This window comes from Hemiscyllium ocellatum, chromosome 1, assembly GCF_020745735.1.
Source record: "Hemiscyllium ocellatum isolate sHemOce1 chromosome 1, sHemOce1.pat.X.cur, whole genome shotgun sequence".
Taxonomy (NCBI): domain Eukaryota; kingdom Metazoa; phylum Chordata; class Chondrichthyes; order Orectolobiformes; family Hemiscylliidae; genus Hemiscyllium; species Hemiscyllium ocellatum.
Window position 1 is genome coordinate 75,476,064 of NC_083401.1, and position 26,248 is coordinate 75,502,311.

Below are 26,248 nucleotides of genomic sequence, written 5' to 3' on the forward strand. Positions count from 1 at the left end.
GGCTGCACACTCTTAATATTTGGGTTGCCTAGCTTTTGTGTTATTCCTGTAGTTCTCAGCCCTCTAGATACACTGCAATGCCACCAGCTATTACTCAAGCTTCAAAACCTGAAGGTCACATCCACTAGCCCTCAACACTTCCTGTATAACTGGTTTTCTGGGACACAAGAAGCTTCTTGGAGATCCCACATTATCACAGAATGGAAATTCAATGGGACTGAGTCTATGTCATGCCATTATATATTAATTTCTGAACTTAAAATACTGCCCTAACAGACAACAAAGGCTGAGAAAATGCTCGCTAATTATTTGGCTACCTGCTGTGTTGTAGCATTCCTCCCCCTAATTTTTTCCTAGTATTTGGATGCTCTGAATACACTGCTGTAACTGCTTTCTCACCTTCTGCTTTGGTCTATGCTTTGTAGTATACTCATACAATCAAGTATTGTCTAGTTTCTCAAATCCTCCAGCAAGTTCAAAAAGCATCACATTCTTGACAACTGAGAAAACATCTTTGCAAACCTTTGTGAAAAAAAACTCTGCATACAGCTTCTGTGCAATGAGATAACCATGAAATGTGTGAATGCCTTGCACTGACTACCACAATCCTTCCTTTTAATCACAGAGTCAGATGTACAATTCTAATGCTGCTTTATGTAGTTGATACCACAAGGGCAGGAACATGTGATATGACTGCAGCACACTTATTCAGACGGCAGTATGGGATAGGAAGAGGCATTCTTCCTTCCTGGGAGAGTGAACAACATCCATGCATATTCCAGCTCTATCCATGCTACTTGACACAGCATCACCAAAGCTATCATAGCAGCAAAACAAATGGTACAGTTATGTCCAGGAGTTCCTTCCAATTGCTGAAAATTATTGAAGTCAGAGAGATATAAAAGAAAAGCTCTGCAGATGCTGGAGATCTGAAATTATCACACAAGGTACTGTGGAAACTCAGCAGGTCTGGCAGCATCTGTGGAGTGAGAAAAACAGAGATTCCTCTTCCGAACTAGTGTTCTAAAAATAGCATCATATTCATCCCTGAGACCATATGACCAGAAAAAATAGGAACAGGAGTAGGCTGTTCAGACCCTTGAGCCAGCTCCACCATTCAATAGGATCATGGCTTATCCAACACTCTTTATGTCCATTTCCTGCCCTTTCTCCATAATCCTTGATTCTCCTATTGATTAAGAATCTAGCTATCTCACCCTTAAATATACACAAGGACTGTGCCCCACAGCTCTCTGTGACAAGACTCTCAATCCTCTGAGTGAAGAAATTCCTCCTTATCTCAGCCTTAAATTACAAAATTATTAAAGAAACATGGGTGACAGAGAGGCAGGACTGACAGCTCAATCTTCCAATGTTTTGAAGCTATAGGAAGCTTAGAAGGGGGTGCAAGAGAGGAGGGAGAGTGGCATTTTTGATTAGGTAAAACAATACAGCAATACCTAGAGAGAATATTCCTGAGAGATTCCCCAATTATGCTACATGGGTGGAACTAAGAAATAAGACGTGGGCGATCACTTTGATTGGATTGGACTACAGCCCCCCTGCAAGGCAAGTGAATGAGGTATTATTGGGGGAGCACTTTGGGACCATAACTCTATTAGTTTTAAAATAGTTATGGAAAGGGATATGCTTGGTCCACAAATTAAAGTTCGAAACGGGGGGGGGGGGGTAAAGCCAACTTTGATTGTATTAGACAAGAACTTTCAAAAGTTGATTGGGCGAAGCTGTTCATGGGCAAAGGGATGTCAGGCAAGTGGAAGACTTTCAAAAGTGAGATAATGAGAGTTCAGAGCCAGCTTATTCCAGTTAGAGTGAAGGGCAAGGCTATCAAGAGTAGGTAACATTGGATGACTAGAGATATTGAGGCTCTGGTCAAGGAAGAGAGGGAGGCAAATGACAGATGTAGACAGCTGGGATCAACTGAATGCCTTGAGGTGATTAGGGGGGTTTAGGAGTACACTTATGAGGAAAATCAGGAGGGTAAAAAGGGTCTTTTTGAGATAGCTTTGGCAGATAGAGTAAAGGAGAATCCAAAGAGATTCTGTAAGTATAGTAAAAGCAAACCCGTACTAGAGAGACAACAGGGCCCTTTAAAGATCAATGAGGCCATCTATGTGTGGAACCAAAGGAAATGGGTGAGGTCCTAAACTAATATTTTGCATCAGTATTTACTGTGGAGAAAGACTTGGAAGCTAATGAACTCTGGAAAATTAATAGTAGTTTTTGAAAAGAGTCCATATTACAGAAAAGTAGATGCTGGAGGTCTTAAAACACATGAAGGTAGATAAATCCACAGAACCTGATCAAGTGTATTCCCGGACATTATGGGAAGTTAGGGAAGAAATTGTGGAGCCCTAGCAGCGATATTTAGTTCATTGAGCAGAGAGGTGCCAAAAGACGGGAGATTGGGCAAGTTGTATGCCATTATTTAAGAGAGGCTGTAAGGAAAACCCAGGGAAATCCAAACCTGTGAGCCTGACATTAGTGACTGGTAGGTTGTTGGAGGGATTCTGAGAGATAGGATCTACCTGCATTTGGAAAGGCAAGGACTGATTAGGGATAGTCAGCTTGGCTTTATGCATAGGAAATCATGTTTCACTAACTTGACTGAGTTTCTTGTAGAGCTGACCAAAAGATAGATGAAGGCAGACCGGTACGTATTGTCTACATGAACCTTACATATCTTTGACGAGGTTCTCCTAGACTGGTTAGTAAGGTTAGATCACATGGGATCCAAGGAGACCAAGCCGATTGGATACAAAATTGGGTTGAGGGTAGCCATCAGAGGATGGAGATGAAGGGTTGTTGTTTAGACTGGAGGCCTGTGACCAGTGATGTGCCACAATATTCGGTGCTAGGTCAACTGATGTTCATCATTTATATAAATGATTTGGATGAGAATACGGTAGGGATGGTTAATAAGTTTGTGGTTTACACCAAACTCTTTGGTATAGTGGACAATGAAGAAGGTTATCTAACAGTACAATGGGATCTTGATGAACTGAGCCAGTAGGCTGAGGAATGTCTTCATTGTACAGAGCATTGAGCATAAGAGTTGGGATGTTATGTTACAGCTGTACAAAACTTTGGTAAGGCTGTATTTGGAGAACTGTGCGCAATTCTGACCACCCTGCTATAGCAAGTTATTAAATTAGAAAAGGTGCAAAGAAGATATATAAGAATGATACCAGGACTGGAGGTTTTAAGTTATACAGAGAAGTTTTAAGGTGAGAGGAGGGAGATTTTAAAAAGACATTAGAGTCAAATATTTTACATAGAGGGTGGTTTGTGTGTGGAACGAACTTCCTGAGGAAGTGGTGGATGTGGGTGCAGATACAATGTTTGAAAAAATTTAGTTAAGTACATGAATAGGAAAGGTTTGGAGGGATATAGGCCAACAGCAGGCAGGTGGGACTGGTTTAGTTTGGGATTACATTCAGCATGTTCTGGTTGGACTGAAGGGTCTGTATGAGTCTGTGATTCTATGGCTATGACTGGGATGTTTCTTCCCGAGAGCATAAAAGACCGAAGGGTGACCTCACAGAGATTTATAAAATCATGAGTGGCATAGATAAGGTGAATAGCCAAGGTCTTTACTGCAGGTTAGGGGAGTCCAAAAAGAGAGGGCATAGGTTTATGGTGAGTGGAGAAAGGGACCTTTAATAGGGACCTTTAACACACGAAATGTGGTGCATATAAGGAATTAACTGCTAGAGGAAGTGGTAGAGATGAGTATAGGTGTAACATTTAAAAAACATTTGGACAGGTCCATGGATAAGAACGGTTTGGATGGGTATAGGCTAAATGCAGGCAAATGGAAGAAGTTCAGTTTAGGAAATCTGGTCAGCATGGACAAGTTGGACCAAAGTGTTTGTTTCTCTGCTGTTTAACTATGATTTAAAATTGACTTTATTCTGAGACCATGCCCTCTGGTCTTAGATTCTCCCGTGAGAGAAAGTATTCTCTCGGCATTCACCTTGTCAAACCCCTTAAGAATTCTCTGTGTTTCAATTAGACCACCTCTCATTCTTCTCAACTCCAGTGAGTAGAGTTCCAAACTATTAGCCCTAAGTCATAAGACAATCCTTCCTTACCCTGCTAATCTTAACACACAATCCAGGTCTTTTTCAATATATAATTTCAGTTGCATCACACTGTAAACTTTTGCTATAAATTCCGTGTATTGATCTTATACTCCACAACCACCTGATGAAGGAGCAGTGTTCCGAAAGCTAGTGCTTCCAAATAAACCTGTTGGACTATAATGTGGTGTTGTGTGATTTGTAACTTTGTCCACTCCAGTCCAATGCCAGCACCTCCAAATCATTCCTTAAATAAAGTGACCAAAACTGTTCACAATACTCCTGATGTAATCTCATTGGCACTGAGTACTATTACAGTAGGACTTCCCACTTTTATATTTCATTCCCCTTGAAATAAGTATCATCGTCCCATTAACCTTCCTGATTACCTGCTGTCCCTGTGTGCTAGCTTTCTGGGTTTTTTGCAGAAGTACCTCCAAGTCCCTTTCTGTTGCAGCTTTCTGCAATTTTTCTCTGTTAAAATAATATTTTGTTCTTTTGTTCTCTCTTCCAAAATGAACTATGTTAACTCTGTTTCTCTCTCCACAGAAGCTGCCAAACTGATTGAGTTTCTTGGGCACTTTCTTAGAGAGAATGTTTGGATCATTCTGGTTCGAAGGCAGTAATCTGAGTATCTGTGGGAGAACCAGTGACTGCTCTGGACCTTTGGCATTTGAAATTCCTATGCTAGTGTTGATGGGCAATGCATGTGGTTTTCTGCTCAACCTTATATTGCTCTTTGATGAAGTGTGAAGTGGCAGTAACATAGCTGCTATTATCTGTGCTGCAATGTATTATAGGTATTTGAGTAGCATTGCATCTCCCCTTGAGTCCCCATCACTGAGTATCCATATTGTACATCCAGCAAGTAGCTGCCTAAGTGTTTTCATTGTCCTTTATCTGAGCTACCTAGATGCCAGTGAATGGTTCATACCAAATATATTTCAATTATTTTTCAATGTTGACTAATGTTTCTGCTTTTAGCCTGAGCAATAGTATGATGCAATGTTGCTTTGCCCTTCAGAGATGAAACACTATGTTGTGCTTGCTACAGTCCAGTTAATTGGTTATAGAGCCAAGGGCTCACATGTGATCGGGTTGTTACTTTTCCTGTATTGCTATAGATTCGTGTATTCAGTCATTGGAATGTGTGTCACTAGCAAGGTTTGGAGACTCTGGTGTTGGACTGGGGTGTACAAAGTTAAAAATCTCACAACATCAGGTTATAGTTCATCAGGTGGCTATGGAGCAGCACTCCGAAAGCTAGTGCTTCCAAATAAACCTGTTGGACTATAACCTGTTGTTGTGTGATTTTTAACTAGCAAGGTTAGCATTTATTGTGCATCCTTAAGAAGTACATGCCAAAATAATTAAATTGGCTGCAAAGTGTGCTGGAAAGTCCTGAGGTTTTGAAAGGTGCTAATAAACACAATATTTTTACAAACAAGACAACATTTGAGGTAAGAAACCAAAACGGTATTCCCCATGTACTTGTGTAAAAGTCAAATTTTTTTAGACTTTTTTTTATAGTAAAGATTATAGGGTTGACTATTACATGGATGCATCTTTTGAGAGGGCTTAAGTTCATGCTACAGTCCAAATTACCGTATCATTAACAGAAGACGAACTTCTGAATAAAAAAAAGAATTGTGATAATTACTGGATAAAGACAATGGAAACAAAAATGAATTATTAAGCTTCTATTTATTAAAAAAAACAAAATAGAAATATAGTACAGCTTTAAACTATCACATAATGCTCCACAATCATCAGGATGAATGATATCATTGTATGGATCCTCTTCATCTTCGCTGTCTGTAGGTAGAGGTAGCACATCATCTGTTTCTTCTTCTTCATCTGTATCATCCTACAGATAATTGTACCATCCAATGCTTTTGAAATTTCACATTTCTGAATGAATTATAAATAGTGTCAGCTTTTATTTCCTTCCATGAATCAACGATCCATGCTCGGTTTATAGTGCTTGTTTGATCATGAACTTAAGGAATCTGTGGCCTAATGTTGGCGTGAATTGTAAATCAAAACACATAATAGCACGAAAAAGACACTCATTTCCTCATCGTAACATTTATGTACAAGATAGTTCCTTGATCCACAAACATTGATCTGTTATCTGTGAAGAACTAGGGTTGACTTTTACACTAAGTATGTGGAAAATTCAAGACTTTTTGTCCAAAAATTGCGGTTCACTTTTACATGAGATCGACTTTTACACAAGTATACATGGTATTTGTTTTCTTTAGAACATTCTTACACAAATTTTAAACCAGCACCTTACATCAGTCATTGACACTGGCCCAGGAGAAATCACGTGGTCAAATCTTGATGATACTAGCTAGCCTGACAATGATTTCAGATCAGCTTTGTAAAATTGTATGTCTTATGAAGGAACTGATTAGACTTCATCTCCTCAATACTCGTCCTGACTTACAATGTGGCAATGATGAAGCCTGCATACTGCCTCCTTTTGTGCATGTTTTTTCTCCATCACGCATTTAGTTATTTCACTTCATTCTCATCATGTTCTTAACTGGTTTAAGATACTAACATCTATTGGTTGCAAAACACTTGTAAGTCTGCTAGGAATTACAGCTGCTTCAGTGTTATGTGATCAGATGTTATCAACAACATTCTTCACTAGATGGGATCTAAACTGGTCCAAGATGAACAAACTCTTTTTCTCTTGCGTAGCCTACCAGGTCGTAAATTCAAACTTTCTTTATTTATTTTCTAAATCCACCTTCATCCATCCAGCCTTGTGGATACATATAGATGACAATTCCTTTTGGAAATTTCTCCTTTTTACTTTAAAAAACAGCCATCGGCTTTAACTTGGTGCCATCAAAGAAAGAACTGAAGTAAATCTATTTTTCTCATGACCAGTGATTCTCACCAATACCATCTTTTTCTCCTTTTTGGTTCACAGTTCGATTCTCTGGCATGTTGAGAGTAATAAGTGTTTCATCCATGTTTCCAATGCATGGTAACTTGTAGCCTTCCTTCTGCCAATTTCTAATTACAAACTGGTGAATTGGTAATATCTTACCTTCTAGTTCAGCAGACACCTTTTTTGCAATCTTAGCTCTTTGATGGAAGTACTAAGTCAGGCCTTCTCGTGAAACTTGTACACCATCCAGTACTTGCCTTAAAATCCAAAATTCCATCCTTCTTTCATTCATTTCTTGCATGGTTTCGGATGGCTTCACGCGAACACATTTTCCATTTTGATGACTTTCAAGTAGCCACTCAGGAATGTTTTTCTCTAATTGTGGCCACTTGCTCGGTTTATATTAATTATAGTGCTCATTCGATCATGAACTTAAGAAATCTATGGCCTAGCGTTGTGTGAATTGTAAATCAAAACACATAATAGCACGAAAAAGACATTCATTTCCTCATTGTAACATTTTTGTACAAGATAGTTCCTTGACCCACGAATGTTGATCTGTTATCTGTGAAGAACTAAGGTCAACTTTTACACTCGCTATGTGGAAAATTTAAGACTTTTTGTCCAAAAATAGTGTTTCACTTTTATATGAGATCGACTTTTACTCAAGTATATATGGCATTTTTTTTCAGCCAGCACCTTATATGTATCAGCCATTGGCACTGGCCCAGGAGAAATCATGTGGTCAAATCTTGATGGTACTAGCTAGCCTGACAATGATTTCAGATCAACTTGTAAAATTGTATGTCTTATAAAGGAACCGATTATACTCCATCTTCTCAATACTCATCCTGACTTACAATGTGCTGATTCGTTACTTAACTTTTGCAGCTGCTCTTGCATGCTCTGAACAGCCTTCAAATGCCCCTGTTAAGGCCCTCAGGTTTCAATTACAGTCTGTTTTTATTTCATTGCAGTTACCTTAGCAGGACACTGCTTGGTGAATGAGCATTGAACTGTTTCCAGCTTCAGTTGGTTTGTGACTTCAGCTGCAGAGTCAAAAAGATCATTGACCATTTCATCTCTCTGTTAAATCTGCCCAATCAGCAATCACACAGTTCTGGCTCTCAAGTTGTGTGGTTAATAGCATCCTGTTTGGGGCTGAGTGCCTTAGTACAGTCAATCCCAGCACAGTATCTTGCCTGAGAACTGTCTTCTTGCTGAGGGTTTTCTTGCAAGTCCAAACTCAGCTTTTGGTTATGTTATCAGGTGACAGGGAGAGATGATGACAAAGTGGTATTATCACTAGACCATTAACTCAGGTAATGTCCTGGGGTCCCAAGTTCAAATCCTGCTATGCCAGTTGGTGGAATTTGAGTTCAGTCTGGGATTATGATCATAAAAACAACGACACATGTGGTTTACTAATATCCTTTAGAGATGGAAATCTGCCATCCTTAAGCCATGTGGCTAATGGCAATGTGGTCGACTCTCAACTGCCTTCTGGGCAATTAGGAATGTGTAATAAGTACTGGCTTGGCTATTGACCCTCAGCGGGCTCGTGGCAGGTCCTGGCCTGATGTGTCAGTGGCTGTCAACCTGGTCTCTCAGTAGTATGCCAGCTGGTCTCTGGGCGGCTCATGGCAGGTTTTGGCATGGTCTCTCAGTGGCTCAGTGGTTAGCACTGTTGTCTCGCAGCGCCAGGGACCCGGGTTCGATTCCAGCCTCAGGGTGATATTGGCGTGGAGTTTGCACATTCTTCTTGTGTCTGCGTGGGTTTCCTCCGGGTGTTCCGGTTTCCTCCCACAGTCCAAAGATTTGTGAATTGACCAAGCTAAATTGCCCATAGTGATAGGTACATTAGTAGGGAGTAGCTGAATGGGTTTGGGTGGGTTGCTCTTCAGAGGGTCGGTGTGGACTTGTTGGGCTGAAAGGGGGGGGAGGGTGGGCACTGTAGGGAATCTAATCTCTCGGTGGATGATGGTGGGTTCCAGCTTCTCTCAGTGGTGGCGGCTGTTGGCCTGGTCTGTGGCAGGTCCCAGCCTGGTCTCTTGGTGACTCATTGGCATGTTGTGGCCTGGTCTGTCGATGGCTCTCAGCCCAGTCTCTTGGTAGTATGCGAGCCGGTCTCTGGGTGGCTCATGGTAGGTGTTGGCCCGGTCTCTCGGTGGCTCTTTGGCAGGTCCTGGCCCGGTCTCTTGGTGGCTCGTGGTGGGGTTCCAGCCTCTCTCAGCGATGACGGCTCTTGGCCTGGTCTATGGCAGATCCCGGCCTGGTCTCTCAGTAGTGTGCCAGCTGGTCTCTCAGCAGTTTGCCAGCAGGTGTCTCAACAGCTCATAGTGGTTTCTCAGCTTGGTATACAAGTGGATTCTACCCGGGAATGTTCCTGAGGTACTGTGGAGATGAAGAGACAGGAAATTCAGCAACAACAGGAGCTGTGACAGCAGAGGCAGGAACAAACAGCAGAGTTCTCCCAGGGAGCGAGATAAGCAGAGGACTCTCAAAGGCAGAACTTTAACTTAATCTTTTATTTTCCTAGTTTAAACCACAAAAGACTTTAATATTAAATATTACCTTATTTCTTTATTTTTCTGCTATTTTATGAAGTAATGTTTAACTTTTCAACTTTCTTTTCTCTTAATATTTTGTACCTAAGTTTTTTGCACCTTGATACCTCAGAAAATGCCATGTGTGGTGATATTGTACACTTTTCACTGTACTCCCATATTTCTGTACTTGAGTACACATGACAATAAAATCTAAATCTAAAATCTAAATCTGATGTCCATATCCTATGAATGAATTAAAATAACCTCAGAGATCACATGCTAGAAATTCCCTTCTGTGCTGCAGCCGATGTCAATGTCTTGCAATAGTTAAGTTTTTAGGAATGTCTTAAAGGTGAAAATGTTAGCTCGGGAGGTGGAGCAAAAAAGAAAGAGATTTCCAGAGCATTGGACTGAGGCAACTGAAGGCACAGCCACCAATGGTGAATTGATTAAAAATGGGATGCACAAGAGGTCTGAATCAGAAGAAGGTAAACTCAATGACTGCAGATGCTGGAAACCAGATTCTGGATTAGTGGTGCTGCAAGGCCACAGCAGTTCAGGCAGCATCCGAGGAGCAGCAAAATGGATGTTTCGGGCAAAAGCCCTTCATCAGGAATAAAGGCAGTGAACCTGAAGCATGGAGAGATAAGCTAGAGGAGGGTAGGTATTTTAGAGATTTGTGGGGCTGGTGGAGATAGGAAAGGTGATGGCATTGAGGGATTTGAAAACAAGGTTGAGAATTTTAGACACAAGATGTTGCTTGACTGAAAATCAGCACAGATCTGTGAGCAAAATAGATAACAGGAGGACACAACTTGGTGTGAGTTAAAGGCATGAGTAACAGAGCATTAGACAATCTCAAATTTATAGTTAAAAATCACACAACACCAGGTTATGGTCCAACAGGTTTAATTGGAAGCACGCTAGCTTTCGGAGTGTTGCTCCTTCATCAGGTGAGAGTGGAGGGCTCAATCCTAACACACAGAATTCATAGCAAAAATTTACAGTGTGATGTAACTGAAATTATACATTGAAAAATTGATTGTCTGTTAAGTCTTTCATCTGTTTGAATACCATGATAGTTTCACTTCTTTCATGTGTAAATCACAAAACCTTTTTTTAAAAAGTTGCATTCTCAGGTTAGCTGTTAACAATGGGTGATAGCCAGATAATATGTTGAAGGTGTTGGCCCCCTGTATTCCCTGTCTATGCCATAATGTTTAGATTAATTCTAATCTAAAAAGTGAGATAACAGTTTTACATGAATGCATGCAGTTTTTGAGCAAAGTACAATGTAACCCTGCAAGTACAAATTCACCCCACAAAATATATGTGTGCATGTCGGTCTTTGTGTGTGTATGTCTGTCTGGGTTGGGGGTTGTGAGTGTGAGAAAGTGTATGTGTGTGTTTGTAGTGAATGTAAAGTGTCTTAAGTCTGTGAGGGGGTGCATGTGTGAGTGTGGGAGTGTGTGTGTCTGTAAGGGTGTGTGTGGGTGTCTGTGTGTGCGTCTGTGTATATATGTGTCCGTGTGTATGTGTGTATAGGAGTGCCTGTGTGTGTGTGTGTGTGTGTGTGCGCGTGTGTGTGCGTGTATAGTGCAATGGTGGTCACCCCAGTCCAACAACGGCATCTCCAAATCAAATTTATGGAGGTTAGAATGTGGTGGCTCAGCCAGGAATGCAAAGCCTTCACAGCTAATCAAATAGCGGCTGATATACTATTGTGCAGCCTACTAAGTTTTGCAAGATACAGTGAAATACATTTTGTAAGGGAAAGACTCTCAGGATAAGCAATGAAGGCATGCAGGTGAGGATGACCTGTTAGACATATTAGATCCCATTCCTATGCTAGTCCTTTACTAAAAGTATGCAATTGCACTGCAGTTATAGGAGAAACTGCTTAAATATAAAGATGTTAATCTAGAGAGATGTGTCTTTTTTGCAGAGGTCCCTGTAGTAGCTCCAACACAACTTCTAATAACAGGTTTGCATGAATGAACAAAAGCAACATCAGCTTAAACTTTAATTTCTGAGGAGGAAAAAACAAGCCAGCAGAGCTGTAACTGACAGAACTATTATGAATCAGCTGTTTCCTGTGTAATTTGAAAAGGAGCAGATGTCTGGAAAGCAAAATCAAGGTTCAGCCCTTTTGGACTAAATCAAGACATGATCATGTGATGACTGAAATAAAATGCTAGAAAATACAAAATCAGCATCTCATTCTGTTAAGAATACTTTTAGTAGCAATGTTAAGTGGATTATGAGTATGAAACTGCATTTGAGAAGATAATGTACATTCTGCCTTCCTGAATAATTCCACAATATTCCCTTATGAGTTTTCAAAGCAAAGTTGAGTAAAACGTGTTTGTTTTCACTAACTTTATTTTGAAACTTTCTTCCTCCCTGAAGGCTGGTCAATGAGAAGTAGCTTGTTTTAAGCTAGAGAGTTAAATGGTCTCGAGCCAGTTCTCCATGATATAGGTCAGTTTTCCATTACTCTGCATTCAGTCAGCTGGAGTTCAGCCCATAATGGAGACAGCTGATTGAAACAACTCCTCCCTCCACCCCTTGGGCCATGAATCAAATATCCCATAATAGAGACACCCTAGCCAGAAACCTGATTATATTGCTATTGGAAAGCTCGATGGGTAAGTGCACCATGCTGAGTGCTATGAGGCATCTATGTTCTATAATAGGCTTTTGTTGCATTGCTACATCCTGTCATCAAAACCTCTGAAGTGGTGAAGCTGCAAAATAAGTGAAGTAATGCTCTTATCATTCAAAGCAGAGTCATCATTAAACTAATAGTTGCAAAAATTTAAATTCTTTAGATACTAGTGCATCCAGACTCGGTGTAGTCAAAATCATGGCTGCTAACCTGGCTGTCATGCATTTTTCTGAAGAAATCAACAAAATAGCATCAGTACTGGTGAACTTTGCTATGTGTAGAAGTTATTTTAAACTACATCTTGCCAACAAATGGCTTCTCTGCATTAGTGGGTTGTTCCCATAGCAATAGATGTTGGAGTTGGTTTACTGGAATTTAAAAAGAGTAGTGGTCAGTGAAAAGGGAAATTGAAATCAGAAATAAAGTGAAGGGGTGCAGAGGAAGAAAGTTAGAGGAAGTGCATTAACAGGGGAAAATAGTTATTTCCATTTTTTAAGACAGCTGTAAGTAGTAAATGTTACTGCATCAATCTCTCTCTAACACTATAAGAAAAGAATTGTGTGGGATCATTGGTTCAAGTGAACTGTGTGAGAAAGATGTGAGATGACTATGCATCAGAAAAGTGTCAGTATCTAGTATCAAACACTAGTGCTTTCAAACCAGCTAGTGGGCATTGATGGTTTCTTTCATTGGCTGAGTGTTTAGCAAAAGAAGACCGTTCTACAGTCTAGGCTAATGTTATATCATTTGTGATGTGGGACCAACTCTTGAATTGTACAACTGAATGCAAATACACAAAGTTGAAGGATGAATGGAGGCAATGTTTTTGTGTCCCGCTCACTTAGCCTGAAGGCACTTGATTCTTTTCTCAAATGTTAAAATCACCTGAATGACAGAGACCAGGGTCTTTGCAAGATTGTTTGTTTTCCCATGTATTGGGATCTAGCTGGCAAGGTCTGGGGTTGGCTTTCACATTGTCTTTACATTAAAGTTTGGGATGTCCTAACGTGCAATGTCCCGTGCTTCTCACTCTCACATTTCCAAAAGGAAACTATTGTCATGAACCTTTCTGAAAGAAGTCTACATAGGAAGTGACTTCCTCTATCCAGTACAAGTGTGTAAGTGTGATGTGAAGGAGCCAATGTTGGACTGGGGTGTACAAAGTTAAAAATCACACAACACCAGGTTGTAGTCCAACAGGTTTATTTGGAATCACAAGCTTTCAGAGCGCTGCTCCTTCATCAGGTAGTTGTGGAGCAGGACTATACAACACAGAATTTATAGCAAAAGATTACAGTGTCATATGGTGATATATTGAACAAACCTAGATTGTTAAGTCTTTCATGTTTCAGGATGGGTTGCAGGCTTCAGTTCATTAATATGTAAATCCCAGAACTTATTTTAAGTCACCTTCTCACAATAACTTAAGGTTTTATAACAAAAGGTGACATCTCAGCTCAGATAATACATTAAAGGTGTGAGATCAGTGTCTGACTGTATCCCAATCTTGAGTCAGACTGGTTCTATTTCCAAAGTGGAATTTACAAAATATTAAATGGATTCATTGCCTGCATTGACTGCCTGTATATTGTGCATTTTTTGAGCAAAATAGAATGTAATCTGCAAATACAAATAGACTTATATGTGTGTGTGTGTGTGTGTGTGTGTATGCATGAGAAAGAGAGAGAGTGAGTGTGTGCATGTGAGTGTGAGAAAGTGTTGTTTGTGTGTGCGAAAGCTTGGTAAAATGTGTGTGGGGATGTAATGGAGTATAAGCCTGTGAAAGGATGTGTGTGTGGCTATGAGTGTGAGGGTATATTTGTGTGTGTATGAGAGAGCATGTGTATGAGAGAGGGTCTGGGTAAGTGAGTGAGTATGTAGGTGTGTGTGCACATGCGAGAGAGGGAGAGAGACAGTGTTTGGTGTAGTGAGGTCAACTGTAGTGTGACATGAACCCAAAGTCCCGGTTAAGGCCATACTCATTGGTACCAAACTTGGCTATTGACCTCTGGTCGGCGAATCTATGTTACTGCGAATCCCGAAGTCCGCCTTGAAGGATTGTCACCTGAAGATCCAAGGTCGAATGTCCCTGACTACTGAAGTGTTCCCTAACTGCGAGGGAACACTTCTGTCTGGAGATTGTTACATGATGTCCATTCATCCGTTGTTGTAGTGTCTGCTTGGTATCACCAATATATCATGCCTCAGGGCATCCTTTCTTGTAGCGTATGAGATAGATAACGTTGGCCAAGTTACATGAGTACCCCTACCGCATACACGGTGGGTGGTGTCCCCACAGGTAATAGTGGTATCTGTGTCAACACTCTGACACGCCTTGCCGTGGTTGCCATGACAGGGTTGTATGGTGTCGTGGTCGATGTTATCCTGAAGGCTGGGGAGTTGCTGAGAGCAGTCATCTGTTTAAGGTTTGGCGGTTGTTTAAATGCGAGAAGTCGAGGCATAGAGAGGGTCTTGGCGAGATGCTCGGCCTCATCGATAATGTGTTTCAGGCTGTGAAGAACACGATGTTGTTTTTCAGCTTATATACTTACACACTCACCCAAACCTTTTCTCTTACACATGTTCTCTCTCATACACAACAAAAGGTGACATCTCAGCTCAGATAATACATTAAAGGTGTGAGATCAGTGTCTGACTGTATCCCAATCTTGAGTCAGACTGGTTCTATTTCCAAAGTGGAATTTACAAAATATTAAATGGATTCATTGCCTGCATTGACTGCCTGTATATTGTGCATTTTTTGAGCAAAATAGAATGTAATCTGCAAATACAAATAGACTTATATGTGTGTGTGTGTGTGTGTGTGTGTGTGTGTGTATGCATGAGAAAGAGAGAGAGTGAGTGTGTGCATGTGAGTGTGAGAAAGTGTTGTTTGTGTGTGCGAAAGCTTGGTAAAATGTGTGTGGGGATGTAATGGAGTATAAGCCTGTGAAAGGATGTGTGTGTGGCTATGAGTGTGAGGGTATATTTGTGTGTGTATGAGAGAGCATGTGTATGAGAGAGGGTCTGGGTAAGTGAGTGAGTATGTAGGTGTGTGTGCACATGCGAGAGAGGGAGAGAGACAGTGTTTGGTGTAGTGAGGTCAACTGTAGTGTGACATGAACCCAAAGTCCCGGTTAAGGCCATACTCATTGGTACCAAACTTGGCTATTGACCTCTGGTCGGCGAATCTATGTTACTGCGAATCCCGAAGTCCGCCTTGAAGGATTGTCACCTGAAGATCCAAGGTCGAATGTCCCTGACTACTGAAGTGTTCCCTAACTGCGAGGGAACACTTCTGTCTGGAGATTGTTACATGATGTCCATTCATCCGTTGTTGTAGTGTCTGCTTGGTATCACCAATATATCATGCCTCAGGGCATCCTTTCTTGTAGCGTATGAGATAGATAACGTTGGCCAAGTTACATAAGTACCCCTACCGCATACACGGTGGGTGGTGTCCCCACAGGTAATAGTGGTATTCCTGATGAAGGGCTTATGCTCGAAACGTCGAATTCTCTATTCCTGAGATGCTGCCTAACCTGCTGTGCTTTGACCAGCAACACATTTGCAGCTCATACACATACACACATCCACCCCCCACAGTCACACCCACGTACACATCCTTTCACAGGCTTATACTCTATCACACCCACACACACAATTTACCAAGCTTTCTCACACTCAAACGTGCACTCTCTCACATGCACTCATACTCACATGCACACACTCACATGCACAGTCTCTCTCTGTCTTATGCTCGCACACACAAATATAAGTCTATGGGGTGAATTTGCATATGCAGAATTATATTTGCTCAAAAAATGCACAATCTGCAGGCAGTCAATACATATAATATTTTGTAAATTCCACTTTGGAAATTAAACCAGTCTGACTTAAGGTTGGGATACAGACAGACTCTGACCTCACGCATTGTCTGAGCTGAGATGTCACCTTTTGCTATAAACCTTAAGTTATCATGAGAAAGTGTCTTTAAAAAAGTTCTGGGATTTACATATTAATGAACCAAAAACTGCAACCCATTCTAAAAGACTTAACAATCTAGGTTTGTTCAATATATCACTGTATGACACTGTAACCTTTTGCTATAAATTCTGTGTCGTATGGTCCTGCTCCACAACCACCTGATGAAGGAGCAGCGCTCCCAAAGCTAGTGCTTCCAAATAAACCTGTTGGGCTATAACCTGGTATTGTGTGATTTTGAACTTTGTCCAACTGCATAAGGTTAGTTCATAGAAAACAGATCAGCTAAAGGCAAGTAATGTTGCAAAAAAGTGAATTTAGTTGAAAGTTGCAAGTTTTCTAACCATTTGCTTATTCATCCTAGAACCTGGTATTGTGTTCTCAATGAAGCTAATCACATTTCTAAAAACAGTTCAGAATTGATTTTCCATAGGGTGTTTCTAATCCATTGCCCTAAGATTTAGCTGAAATCCACATCTCACGCATCTGTTTTCAAGTGTTGTACCAATTAGAGAACATAGAACACTACAGCGCAGTACAGGCCCTTCGGCCCTCAATGTTGCGCTGACCTGTGAAAACCAGTCTGAAGCCCATCTAACCTACACTATTTCTTTATCATCCATATGTTTATCCAATGACCATTTAAATGCCCTTAAAGTTGGTGAGCCTACTATCCTGGACAATCTTCCACTGAAGTTCCATCAGTCGATCAGGAGCTCCCCTCCCCACCCCACCACTCCCAACTCTTTGATGGAAATTCCAGACGGGTTTCTTTAACCATACCGTGTGTGCTTAATTCCTGTGTGACAGTAATAGTCATGTTAAATAAAACTAATAAAGCAGCTGTAGAAGCAAAGTGCAGAATATCCACAGAAATTGATCGATTGCATAGCAGATTGCCTATGGTTCTGAAAAATATGATGGGGACAATAGGAAGGGGAGTCAGCTATTTACCCTCATTGCGTGTGTTTCATAATTTATTGAGATCCTGGATAATCTGCAACACATCTCCTGGTACCCATCTCTACCCTATAACTCCCAATACTTTTGGCTAAGAAAATCAAGTTCTGTTTTAAATTTAGCATATAATTTTTATTCACTCATGGACATGAGTATTGTTTGCTGGGCCAGCAATTATTGCCCATCCCTTGCTGTCTTCGAGAAGGTGGTAGTGAGCTGAGATTCTGAAAGAGGAATTCAGGGAACTAGGAGAGAAGTTAAAGAGGAGGATCTCAAAGGTAGTGATCTCGGGATTACTACAGTGCCACGTGCAAGCCAGCGTAGAAATGAAAAAATAGGCAGGATGAACACATGACTTGAAAGATGGTGTAGGAGGGAGGGGTTCAGATTTGTTGGACATTGGGACCGGTTCTGGGGAAAGTGGGACTATTACAAAATGGACGGTCTACATCTGAACCAGACCGGAACCAATGTCCTTCGGGGAGTTTTTGCTATTGCTGTTGGGGGAGGGGGTGTTTAAACTAATGTGGTAGGGGTCTGGGAACCAGAAGAGAAAACAAGTAGGCAGCGAGGTAGAGATTGGAAACTGTAAGAATTATGAAGATAACATTAATAAAGGGAAGAATAGGCAGAGAGCAGGTGAGTGCAAAAGAACTGGAGGCCTGAAGTGTATCTACTTTAATGCAAGGAGTATAGTGTGTAAGGCAGATGAACTTAGGGCTTGGATTGGTGCCTGGGAGTATGACATTATTGCCATCACAGAGACTTGGTTGAAGAAAGGGCATGATGATTGGCAACTAAGTGTTCCAGGATATAGACACTTCAGACAGGACAGGGAGGGAAGTAAAAGAGGGGGTAGAGTTGCACTGCTGGTCAGGGATGATATCACGGCTGTGCCAAAGGAGGACACTATGAGGTCTTGGGTAGTGAGGCATTATGGGTGGAGTTGAGAAATAAGAAGGGTGCAGTTACATTGTTGGGGCTGTATTACAGACCTCCCAACAGTGAGAGTGAGGTAGAAGAGCAAATAGGTAAACAGATTATGAATAGATGTAGAAGCAATAAGGTAGTGGTGATGGGAGATTTTAATTTTCCCAACATTGACTGGGATTTACTTAGCGTCTGAGGTCTGGATGGAGTAGAATTTGTACAAAGCATCCAGGAGAGTTTTCTAGACCAGTATGTCAATAGTCCGACAAGGGAAGGGGCCATATTGGACCTGGTACTGGGCACGCACCAGGACAAGTGGTAGAAGTTGTGTTGGGGGATTTCTTTGGGAACAGTGACCACAATTCTGTAAATTTTAGAATACTCGTAGATAAAGAAGAGAGTGGTCCTAAGGGAAAAGTACTAAACTGGGCCAAGGCCAATTGTATCAAAATTAGGCAGGAGCTGGGAAATGTGGATTGGACACAGCTATTTGAGATGTGGGACACTTTCAAAGATAGGTTAACGGTAGTGCAGGATAGGCATGTCCTGTTGAAGGCAAAGGATAGGAAGGGCAAGATTCGTGAACCGTGAATGACAGGAGAAATTATACAACTAGCCAAGAGGAAAAGGAAAGTGTAAATAAGGTCTAGGCAGTTAAGAACAGATATTCCTGGAGGAATATCGGAAGAGTAGGACAAGTCTTAAACAAAGAATCAAGTGGGCTAAAAGGGGTCCTGAAATAGCAAGCAGAATTAAGGAAAATCCCAAAGCATTTTATTCTTATATAAGAAGGAAGTGGGTAACTAGAGGAGGGATTGGTCCACTAAAATATAATGAAGGAAGGCTGTGTGCCGAATCTGAGAGAATGAGTGAGATTCTGAATGATTACTTTGCATCAGTGTTCACTGAGGAGAGGAACATGATGAATCTTGAGATTAGAGATAAAAGCTTGATTAGTCTGGATCACGTTGGCATAAGTAGGGAAGATGTGTTGGGTATGCTAGAGGTTATTAAAGTGGACAAATCCCCAGGACTGGATGGGATCTATCCCAGGTTGCTGAGAGAGGTGAGAGAGGAAATAGCTTGGGCCCTGACAGATATCTTTGCGGCATCCTTAAATACAGGTGAGGTGCTGGAGGACTGGAGGGTTGCTCATGTTGTTTCCTTGCACAAGAAGGGTAGTAGGGATATTCCGGGTAACTACAGACCAGTGAGCCTGAGGTTGGTAGTGGGGAAGTTGCTGGAGAGGGTACTGAGAGATAGGATCTATTTATATTTAGAAAAGAATGAGCTTATCAGTGATAGGCAACATGGTTTTGTGGGGGGGAGGTCATGCCGTACCAACTTAATAGATTTCTTCGAGGAAGTGGCCAAATTGTTAGATGAAAGAAGGGCTGTTGATGTCATATGCATGGACTTTAGTAAGGTATTTGATAAGGTTCCCCATTGTAGACTAATAGAGAAAGTGAAGTCACATGGTGTGCAGAATGTTCTAGCTAGATGGATAAAGAACTGGTTGAGCAACAGGAGACAGAGAACAGTAGTTGAAGGAAGTTTCTTGAAATGGAAAAAGGTGACCAGTGTTCCACAGGGGTCAGTATTGGGGCCACCGTTGTTTGTAATATACATAAATGGTCTAGAAGAGGGCACTGTTGGTATGATCAGCAAGTTTGCAGATGACACAAAGATTGGTGGAGCAGCAGAAAGCATAAGGGACTTTCAATCCAGACAAATGTGAGGTGATGCATTTAGGCAAGTCTAATTCTAGAGTGAATGGAAGAGCCTTGGGAAAAGTTGACGGGCAGAGAGACCTGGGAGTGCAGGTCCATTGCATCCTGAAGGTTGCTGCACAGGTAGATAGAGTGGTCAAGAAGCATATAGTATGCTTCATTGGATGGGGTATTGAGTATAAGAGCTGGCAGGTCATGTTAAAATTGTACAAGACATTGGTTCGGCCGCATTTAGAATACTGTGTACAGTTCTGGTCATCACATTACCAAAAGGTTTGGACGCTTTGGAGAGGGTGCAGAGAAGATTTATGGGGATGTTGCCTGGTATGGAAGGTGCTAGCTATGAAGAGAGGTTGAGTAGGTTAGAACTCAACCGTACATCTCTGGATGCTTTCTTACTTCTCTGGATGTTACTTACTTACTTCTCTGGATGTTATCCTAAGCCTTGCGTCATTATAGTCTCATACTAGTGACAAGTATGTATTTCATGGGTCCCAATTCAGAAAGATTAATTACTATGACTGCAGGATAATAGCACAATAAATGTTTCCAACCTAATCAAGACTGATGAAATATTAGCAGTTGTTTAGACCATTGTTTTCATTGTTCATTTAAAGGTCGTTCAGGTATGTCCATGGCAGTATAATACTTAACAATGTTGAATGCCGTTCCTTCAAAGTTAAGTTAATGTATAGTTGGACTATTAAGGAAGATAGATAGTATGAGCCAAAGTAGGATTTTGGAAGTGAACAATGTCTGGTTCAGATTGCAAAAACCTGCAGATGCTGGAAACCTTAAGTAAGAACAGGAAGTTTTGCAACTTAGAATGCCAGGTTGGATCTGTGGTGAGAGAGATGTAACATTAACATTTCACATTCATGTTCCTTTTTTTCAGACTAGAATAGATGAACACTCATCTGTAACATCTGGTTCTGATAAAATTTTATTTGGCTGAATTGTTAACTCTATATTTCTCTCTCCATAGATGCTGCCTGACCTATTACAAGTTTCCAGTGATTTCTGTTCTTATGTCTGACTTGGAATGTTTGATCTGGCACAGTGATTTGGAGAGTTTTTGCTGAATACAAAGGACCACAGGAAGATGGAAAATGAATGGAATGCATTATAATATTTCCTTTTCTTACAACAAATCTTTGTCTAACTTGTTTCTTTCTTCCCTGAAGAAGCTGACTGAGGCTGAGGTTTGATTCCAAAATTGTCAGCCATCACCTAATTCTGGATTAGTGGTGCTGGAAGAACACTGCACTTCAGGCACAGCGATTTCGCTGCTCCTCGGATGCTGCCTGAACTGCTGTGCTCTTCCAGCACCACTGATCCAGAATCTGGTTTCCAGCATCTGCAGTCATTGTTTTTACCTAGCCATCACCTCATACTTTAGTGACAAAATGAATGTAAGGAAAGAGCTTGGATGAAAAAAAAATGACAAAGCTACGCAGCGTTGGATACAGCACAAAGGAATGGAGGTTAGTGGAAGGCAGAAGCATATTGGAATTGATGAAGAGGAAAGCTTATAATTTTACTGACATAACATTAAAGAAAATTTTGCACTTCCAGAGAATGTGAAATTACGTGTGCAGGTTGCATAACAACAAACTTGATAGAAGACAGCTGGATAGTCAACTCTGCATATGCTGAGTGATAGAAGAGACACTTTGACAGAATAAAGCAGACTGAGAGATGGAATGAGTGATAGTGAAACCTGAGAACTGAAGTCTAGAGGCATTAACTGGGTATGCAGGTATGTGCTTGGTGGTTTCATTTATTGCTCTGTCTGGACTGAGGAACTAGTTTAAGCCAGTGCTGAGAAGATCAAATTACTGTATTATGTTTATAGTTGATCATAGTAAAGCATCTTGACATGTCTATGAATAACAGTTGAGTGATATTTTCAAACTTAAAATTCTAACTAGTTAAACCAAGTACAATATATATGGCAAGGCAGATGGTGTGTTGTAGCCATAGCATGTGCGAGATGAAACGTACTAGTATGGTCTAGGGCAACTGCACTTGCATTTAGTGTCCTCAGCTCGAAGAGATTTTGTTCAAAGTTCCTGGGCTAGAGTCTGAGTATTGGACGCAGCAATTTATCAGGGATGGGGAAAGTTATTTGGACACCTTGTTCCAGGATGTAGTCACACTCCTTTGATTAGGAACTTCAGGTTTGGTCATGGGCAGAGATAGAAAGTTGTGAATAGGGATGAGACAGATAGTTATATTTTGGCAAATGGAGGACAATGTTGGGAAATGTGAGGTTATCCACTTTGAGAAGAATATGAAAGCAAAAGATAATATGTGAAGAGAAAGAGTGCAGAGTACAATGGTACAGAACATAGGAAAAGGAAAAGGCCGTTCAACCCGTCATGTTATCACATCATTCAAAATCACAGCTGATTAAATACTTCAATACATTTTACCCCCACCTTCTGCATAGTCCTGTACATCACTAGTAATCAGAAATTTATTAATCTATACCTTAAACATACTTAAGGATGGAACCTCCATAGCCCTCTGTGGTAGGGAATTCCAAAGTTTCACAATCCTTGGGAAAAAAAACTTCTCATCTTGGTCCTAAATGACATCACTTTTATTTTTAAATTGTTGTTTCCTGGTTGCATACTTCCTCAAACAGGAGAAATATCCAATCTGCATCTACGCTTTACATCCCTTTAAGTATTTTGTATGTATCAATGAGATCACTATTCTTCAAAACTCTACAGAATACAAGCCCAATTTGCCCAGTCTCTTTTCAAAGTACAGTCCTGCCATCCTGGGATCCTGAATTTTTGTTGTACTCACTCTATGCCAATAATATATTTCCTTAGATGAGCAGTCTAAAACTGCTCACAGTACTCCAGATATGATCAAACCAAGCTCCAATAGGATCCCTACAGGGTGGGCCCAACAGATCCGCACTGACCCTCCAAAGAGTAACCCACCCAGACCTATCCTACCATATCCTCACTCTACATGCTCTACATTTACCCCTAACATCCTGCATCCTGAACACTATACATCCCTGAAAAACTATGGGCAATTTAGCATGGCCAATTCACCTAACCTGCACATCTTTAGATTGTGGGAGGAAACCGGAGCAAATCCACACAGACACGGGGAGAGTGTGCAAACTCCAGACAGACAGTCACTCGAGGATTGAACCGGGGTCGCAGGCACTGTGAGGCAGCAGTACAAGACTTCACTGTTCCTGTACTCAAATCTTCTCATAATAAAGGCAAGCATTCTCTTCGCTTCCTCCTAGCTTCCTATATGCACATATTAGCCTTTGTCAACTTATCAACAAAGATACTCAGGTCCCTTTGTACGTATCCACTATTTAACCTCTTACCATAATCTGCACATCTGTTTTTCCTACTAAAGTAGATAATCTACATGGGCATAGGACATTACCCTGAGGAAGTCCTGCAGAGATGTCCTGGAGCTGAGATGAATGATCCCATCCTTTATAAGCAATTCCAGCATTTCCCTACTATTGATGTGAGGCTAACGTGCCTGTAGTTCATTGTTTTCTCTATCCTTCCCTTTTTAAGTAGTGAGCTAGCATTTGCTGCTTTCCAATTCACTGGAATCATTTCAGTACCTACAGAAACTTGAAGATAATCACCAATTCATTGACCATCTCTATTGGTACCTCCTTCAAACTTTGGGTTGTAGACCGTCAGGTCCTGGGATTTATTAACATTCAGTCCCACTAATTTCTCAAGGTCAATTATCTCACTAATGTTAATTTTTCATTAACTCCTAATTCTCACTAGTCTCTTGGATCTTTAGTTTTGCAAGATTTCTGACATCTTTATTCAAAACAGACATAACATAATCATTTAACTTATCTGCCATTTCTCTAGTCCCCATTATAAATTCTGACTGCTTGTAATGGACCCACATACATTTTAGCCAAACGTTTTTTTAAGTACCAATTGAAGCTTTTACAATCAGTTAGGATGTTTTGTGGTAGATTGAATTCATGTTTTATTCTCCCTTATCAGTTTCTTGGATCTCCATTTTTGTAATCTATAAACCTCCCAATCCTCAGAATTACTGCTGTATCTGGTAACTTTATAGAAAAGATCAGAGTGTTCTTCATCATTATTTGTAAGAAGGTTAGCATGCAGGTACAGCATAATTTGGGCAGCTAATGGATGTTTGTCTTTATTGCAAGGGAGATGAAGTCTAAAAGTAGCAAAGTCTTGCTCCCATAATACAGGACAATGGTGAAGTTGACCAAGGAGCATTGCTATGAGGAAAATATATACTTTCTTAAATATTGGGGAATCTGTCACTGTTGTTAAAAATACTTGAAAATGAATTTTGAGTTTGCATCAATTGTAAAAAAGATGAATTGTAAAAGAATGATCTGGAATTTTCTTGGATAATAAGAAATACTATTCACTGGAACCCGGAGACTCAGCGTGGAAGTAGGAGAAACAAGAATGAGCTTAAGAAAGAAGCCACAAGACTGGCAGACGCAAAAGAGAAGTACAGGTACAGATACAGAGGAGACAGAAGCCAAAGAGCTGTGGGCTGCATATTTTAGTGCACGGATGTGGATATAAAGAGAAAGCAGACAGAGACAGAAAGAGGAACACAGGAATTCCTGAGAAAAGAAGAAATAACTCACTCTTAGAAACATGACAGATTTTCCTATTTAGCTGAAAAGGAGACAGGAGCTCTTGAAGATTTTATGCAAGTTAACTGATTAAAAAGGTCTGACATTTGGAAAGTTATCTGAACAGCTGAGAGAGACTGCTTGATGTTTTCCCAGAAGTGGACAAACCATGAGCTAGAGTGTTAACAATTGGTTGAAAAGGAACTATGGGCAGGTACACCTTCAGGATTATCACGACTTGAGGCAGTGGGAATTTTTGGAAATGTACCTTCCAATTGTAGCCGGGACTCTGGTGGTTAGCGGTGAGAGAGCAGTGCAGAGGAGTTTGATCCCAATGTTAGGGGAGAGATAGAGCCCTCATGAGGAAATAAAAATTAGATATCACAGCTGAGGCATCTAAGGTACACAACCCTTTATCCGAAATCCTTGGGGCCAGTTGTTTTTCGAAATTTGGAATTGTTCGAATTTTGTAATCAATGACATTTTCACAGTGAAAAGAAAATTACCTAACAGCAGGTGCACTTGTGAATTGTACAAGTGCTGAGACACAATCAATGCCTGCCAGTACTGGGCCGCACAGACACGTCATGTCTGAGTGACATGGTTTAAGTGGGTGTGGAGTTGGGTCACCTGTTTGCTCGCCAAAATAATGCTCCACACTTCACGAACATATTTTTGATTTGGGAAATTTTTGGATTTCGGACAAAGGATTATGTAGCTGTAGTATCATATTTCAAACAGGAGTGAATTACATCAAGAAAGATAGAGAGGGACAGAGAGAAGAGTTATCCATGAAGATTAATTGCTTCACTGGAGTAGAGCAAGTGTATCCTTCACCAGGAAATTGCAAATTATTTCAAAAGGATAGTCAGGAGAAATTACATAATTGCTGACAATTAGTTTAAGTTCAAATGTTGGGAAAGTCCTGAAATGTAAAACACAATGCTGCACTTGTCATTTTTAAGCACACAAAAGTGTATGGGATGGGGGTAATTTTGTGTGACATGGTTATCAGATTGGAAACAGGCTAGAGATGAATGTAATGCTCTGATTGGTGGAATGTAACAAATAGTTTTTCCAGGGTTGTGACTATGCTGGACCCTCAGCTTTTCATTAGATTAGAAGGTTGAGTGGTGATCAATAGAATCATACAGTACAGAAGATGTCCTTCAGCCCATCCGTCTATACTATCAAAAATACACTAAACCTCGTCCCACTTTTCAGCACTAAGCCCATGGCCTAATTGAAGGATTATCAAAGGATTCAATACAGAAGGTACAGGACAAAAGGAAAGAAATCTAATGTTAGATTTAGATCATTTGTGAATTTCTGTGTGATAAAACTAGCACTTATTTACATAGAAGGTGGTGAAAATCTAAAAATCTTGAAGGCTGAGTAAATTGATACTTACAAGATGGAGATTGATAATTCCTTTGATAGGTGGCTATGTCAAGAGATGTGGGGTAAAGGCAGATAAAGGAACTGCGGTACAAATAAAAATGAATGGCAGATCAGGCTGAAAGATTGTTTAAATGTTCCAATGAAAGGATGATCAAAGATATCAGTAATAATGGAAACATGAAAAGGAATAAGGAAGGACAGAAGCTGTGACCTCAGTTGGAATCCACTGTTGTCTTTGTTAAGAGTTCATCATTTTGTCAGTGTGTGTGAGAAACGAGATTGGGAGCAATCATATTAAACAGAAGGCTGCTGGAGCTTGGAAAGTTTTGTGACAGGGCGTAGTTGAAACAGAAATAATTGCATTGGAATTCGT

General features: G+C 40.7%; 1 protein-coding gene across 3 annotated transcripts in view; it reads left to right on the forward strand.

The window, feature by feature from the left end:
• Window positions 1-26,248, forward strand: part of snx18a (sorting nexin 18a) — a 185,707-nt gene that overhangs the window by 93,856 nt on the left and 65,603 nt on the right. Inside the window, exon 2 of one of the 3 annotated variants that reach the window (XM_060822891.1) lies at window positions 20,818-20,886. The exons of the other annotated variants lie outside the window; for them this stretch is intronic. Coding sequence (XP_060678874.1) covers window positions 20,818-20,828 — 11 coding nt within the window. The 3' untranslated portion in view covers window positions 20,829-20,886. Of the gene's footprint in view, window positions 1-20,817; window positions 20,887-26,248 lie in introns of those variants that run through there. 3 annotated transcript variants of the gene reach the window in all.